At 42.6% G+C, this 4,039-nt stretch overlaps 1 protein-coding gene across 1 annotated transcript in view; it reads right to left on the bottom strand.

Annotated features, from left to right (window-relative positions):
* Positions 1 to 4,039, bottom strand: part of PAAF1 (proteasomal ATPase associated factor 1) — a 43,496-nt gene that overhangs the window by 18,011 nt on the left and 21,446 nt on the right. The window contains exon 7 of the mRNA XM_006140974.2: positions 1,067 to 1,261. Within this exon, the coding sequence (XP_006141036.1) occupies positions 1,067 to 1,261 (195 nt within the window). The remainder of the gene's footprint in view (positions 1 to 1,066; positions 1,262 to 4,039) is intronic.

Here is a 4,039-nt window from a genome sequence, read left to right as displayed (position 1 = left end):
GGCTCAAGTCACAGACACAGTGGCTTGAAAATCACACCAAGCACATGTGTGTGTGTGTGTGTGTGTGTGTCCAAAATCCTGGGAGGAGAATAGAGAAGTGAGAAATGAGGTGACTTCCCTCTGTCTCTGTGCCCCTCCCCTGCCCTTCCCAAACACACATGTTCTCAGGTAAAAAGCTCTGAAAAAAAAAAAAAAAAAAAGAAAGAAAAGTAGGGGAGACCACCTCCTATAGAAAAAAAAAAGTAAAGGGTGAAAAAAATAAGGGTTGGGGCCAGCAGGTGGCATGGTGGTTAAGGCAGCTGGACTTCCACATGGCTAATTTCAGTTCAAGTCCCAAACCTGGCAGCTTGCTTTCTCACGTTTTTCCCTCTCATCAACTTTAAAAATAATAATAAAATAAAATAATGACAATGAATTAAAAGTTAAAAGAAAAATAAGGGGAAAAATTAACCCAAATGAGTTGAATATTTAGGTCCACCAAAAACCCTGCATATAACGGTTTATAGCAGTTTCATTTTATTTTATTTTTTAAAGAATTATTTATTTAGCTTTATTTATTCATTCATTTAATTTGATCAGAGACAGAGAAAGAGAGAAAGTGAGAAAGTAAGCCACCCCTGCCCCAGTTCCCAGTCTCCTATTCTTCCCATTCTTATCAGTTCACCCTAAATTCATCCTTCAAGGTTTAAGTCAGTTTCTTCTGTGACACCTTTCACGCCTATACCAACCCGAAACATTCCCTTCCCCTGAAAACATATCATATTTGCATGAAGAATCACTCATTTATTTCAGTCAAATGTTGTTGTTCTCTAGATATTTTATAGACATTAGCTGCATCTGCTAAATTAGATTATAATTAATTCAAATATACTATAACATATACTTCCTTTGTATATTCCAAAGCAACAGAAACATAGTAGGCACACAATAAATATTAATCTCAATGCGAAAACAGAAATATTAGCTACAGAGTAGGAACGAATGCACGGGGGTGGGGAGTGAACACTGAGGGGGCCTAAACCGGCCTGAGAAAACAAAACAAGTTCACATATTGTTATCAACTTACTGGGCGTCTGCTCTGGAGAGCCAAGGTTTATGGAGTTGTCAGCAGCACCCACTGCCACTCCATTGATAGAAGAGCCGCAGTCTGCAAGGACTCCCAAGCAGGCTGAGCGCCCACAATCCCAAAGTCGTGCAGTTCCATCTCGAGAACCAGACAATACGTTCCTCCCACGATCAACAATGGCTGTATCCAGGATACCTGCAAGAGAAAAGAAGTCCCTCAGAGGAAGAAGGCAGTGAAGGAACTACAAGGAAGAGAAGCTAGGGCTGCATAAATGACCCTGTCCCTTCATAAACTTGTACTGAATACATACTATGTGCTGGGCATGTTCAAGTGCTAGAAATAAGTATAACAGAGGCCCCACTTCCCATGGCTCAAAGACTAGTTATGAGACACAGACGTGGAAAAAGCTCTGGATGTGAATTTTAGGGGAGTGTTCTAGAGCAGTGGTTTCAAGTTTTTTATTTGGCCTCAAAACTCTTTTTTGGGGGGACCAGCAGTTGGCGTAATGAATATGTCACTGGACTCCCATGTAGTCGACCGTGGTTCAATTCCTGGATCTGGTGGCTTAAACTCATGCCAGGTGCATGTGTGCGTGCCCAAGTTCCCGAGAGGAGAATAGAGGAGAAGGGACTGCGGCATGGCCATCTTCCGGGGGCTGATTTCTGTCTCTCTGGCGAGCGCACGCACCCTACAGCAAAAACCTCTCCAAAAAAAAAAAAAACATTTTTTTGAATAATTATTTTATTTAACTTTTTTTCTTCCTTCCTTCCCTTTCCTTCTGTTCCCTCCCTCCCTCTCTTTCTTCTTAATTTGACCAGAGAGAGAGAGAAAGTGAGAAAGCAAGACGCCAGGTCTGGGACTCAAACTGAGGTCAGTCATGTGGGAATTCAGTGCCCTTAATCACTACGCCACCTACCGGCCCCTTTTTTTAAATAAAAATTAAGTAGATCTCTTAGAGAGTTCAGTTTGAAAATCACTATGCTAAAAGCACTTCTATTGAGAACTAATTAAAAGTATTAGCTTTGAGGCCAGCAGGTGGCATGGTAGTTAAGGTACTGGGTTTCTACACGGCCAACTATGTTTGAACCAGACCTAGAGGCTTGAAAAATCACAGCAAATAAATAGATAAATAAATAAATGTTTTTTATAAAGGGTTAGCCTCCTCATTGCAAAGAAGGATGTGACTTCTGGTTCTGGGCGAGTTGGAGCCAGCTCCATTCCTTCAGGTCTTTCCCCTTACAACTAAAAAGACATGGACATAATCCAACAGGCATCAGAAGACTCTGAAAGATGGAAAGAAGGAGTCAGACTACACAGGGATCTCAGGGCTCGAAGAACAAAGCCATGAGTCCCCTGGATTTCCTTATTACCTCCTACAGATTCCAGACAGGTTGCTGTAGAAGCCTTCAACAGAACTAAAAGGCACAGATTAAAACAAAGAAAAACTGCAAGCAAAGTCTGTATCCCTAGCCAAAAGACTGGGAAAGAGGAAGCCTAACAGAACAGAAAATCTCAGCCATCTCCACACTCCTGCAGGCAAACACTAACAGAAAACCCCCTACTCTCCAGGGCTGACCTGGGCCTCCACCCACACCTGGCAGATGGAAGGCAGAAAGAGACAGAACAAGGTGGTGGGAGGTAGCAATCCAGGTCCCCAGCCCCCTCTGGTGTCAGGCAGCAGGGAACTGAGCTCACAGCCCCACCAGGAGGCAAGGATGTCGTGCAAGTCCAAGAGGGATAGGTCAGTGTCCCACTTTCACCAGGAAGGTGTTAGCAGGACCAAAGGGGAAGCTGCCTTTCTACCTACCAGCCTACAGTAAGGCAGTGTGAGTCAGTGCTCCACTTTTCCAGGGCAGTGTCAGAGGAGTCTGTCAGGAAGCTGACTGTTCACATTTACCCAAACCTTACACCATACCTCAACTGGGGACTGCTGCTAAAAAAGATGAAATAAACCTCAAGTTGCATAATATCCAAAATGTCCGTGGATTTATAATCTCTGAAGCTCTCTATTACCGATCATCTGACTATTTGCTATGTTCCCTAGCCTCAGGAACACACAGACTAATAAGGAAGAAACAGCCATGGATATAAAGACTTACCAGACAGTGGTGTAGCTACCATACAGTGATACGGTGCACAGGGTAGTACACCCCTGTGTTGACTATAGCAGGGCTAGATCTTGTGTTATTAAAACCCATTTATATGAGACTATTAGAGATAGCCAATAAATACCAGCAGATTAAGTAACTAAGAATAAATGACCAAGGGCCAGCAGGTGGCATAGTGTTTAAGTTGCTAGACTCCCAGATGGCTGACAGTGGTTCAAGTCCTGGACCTGGCACTTGCTCTCTCACTTTTTCTCTCTCTCTTTGGCTCTGATAAGCACATATGTCCTGTAGCAAATTAAGAAAAAATCAGGACCAGCAGTTGGCATAATGGCTATGTTGCTGGACTCCCGTTTAGTTGACCACAGTTCAAGTCCTGGGCCCGGTGGCTTAAGCCCATGCCGGGTCTGTGTGTGCCCAAGATCCTGAGAGGAGAATGGAGAAGGGATTCCCGCGTGGCTATTCTCTTGAAGGGTGATTTCTTTTCTGTCTGTCTGTCTCTCTCTGATCAAACTGGAAAATAATAATAAATAAAAGTTAAGTAAAATAATTCTTAAAAAAAAAAAGAAAATCTACTTTTCTACTCTATCTCCATAACATATTCAGCAAAATTCTAGCTAGAAAAGGATTTTAGGCTTTTATTTACTTATTTTTCTTTTTAAAGAATTATTTAACTGTATTTATTTATTTATTTCAATTTGACTAAACAGGGTGAGAGAGAGAGAGAGAGAGAGAGAGAAAGCAAGCCTCCAGGCCTAGGACTCGAACCATGGTTGGCCATGTGGGAGTCCAGACCCTAACCACCACTCTACCTGCTGGCTCCTAGACTTTCTTCAATATGTCTTTTAAACTTTCAAAAAGAGCCACT

The sequence above is a fragment of the Tupaia chinensis genome, unplaced genomic scaffold (genome assembly GCF_000334495.1).
Source record: "Tupaia chinensis unplaced genomic scaffold, TupChi_1.0 Scaffold000047_1, whole genome shotgun sequence".
NCBI classification, from domain to species: domain Eukaryota; kingdom Metazoa; phylum Chordata; class Mammalia; order Scandentia; family Tupaiidae; genus Tupaia; species Tupaia belangeri.
This window is presented reverse-complemented; position numbering and strand designations above follow the sequence as displayed.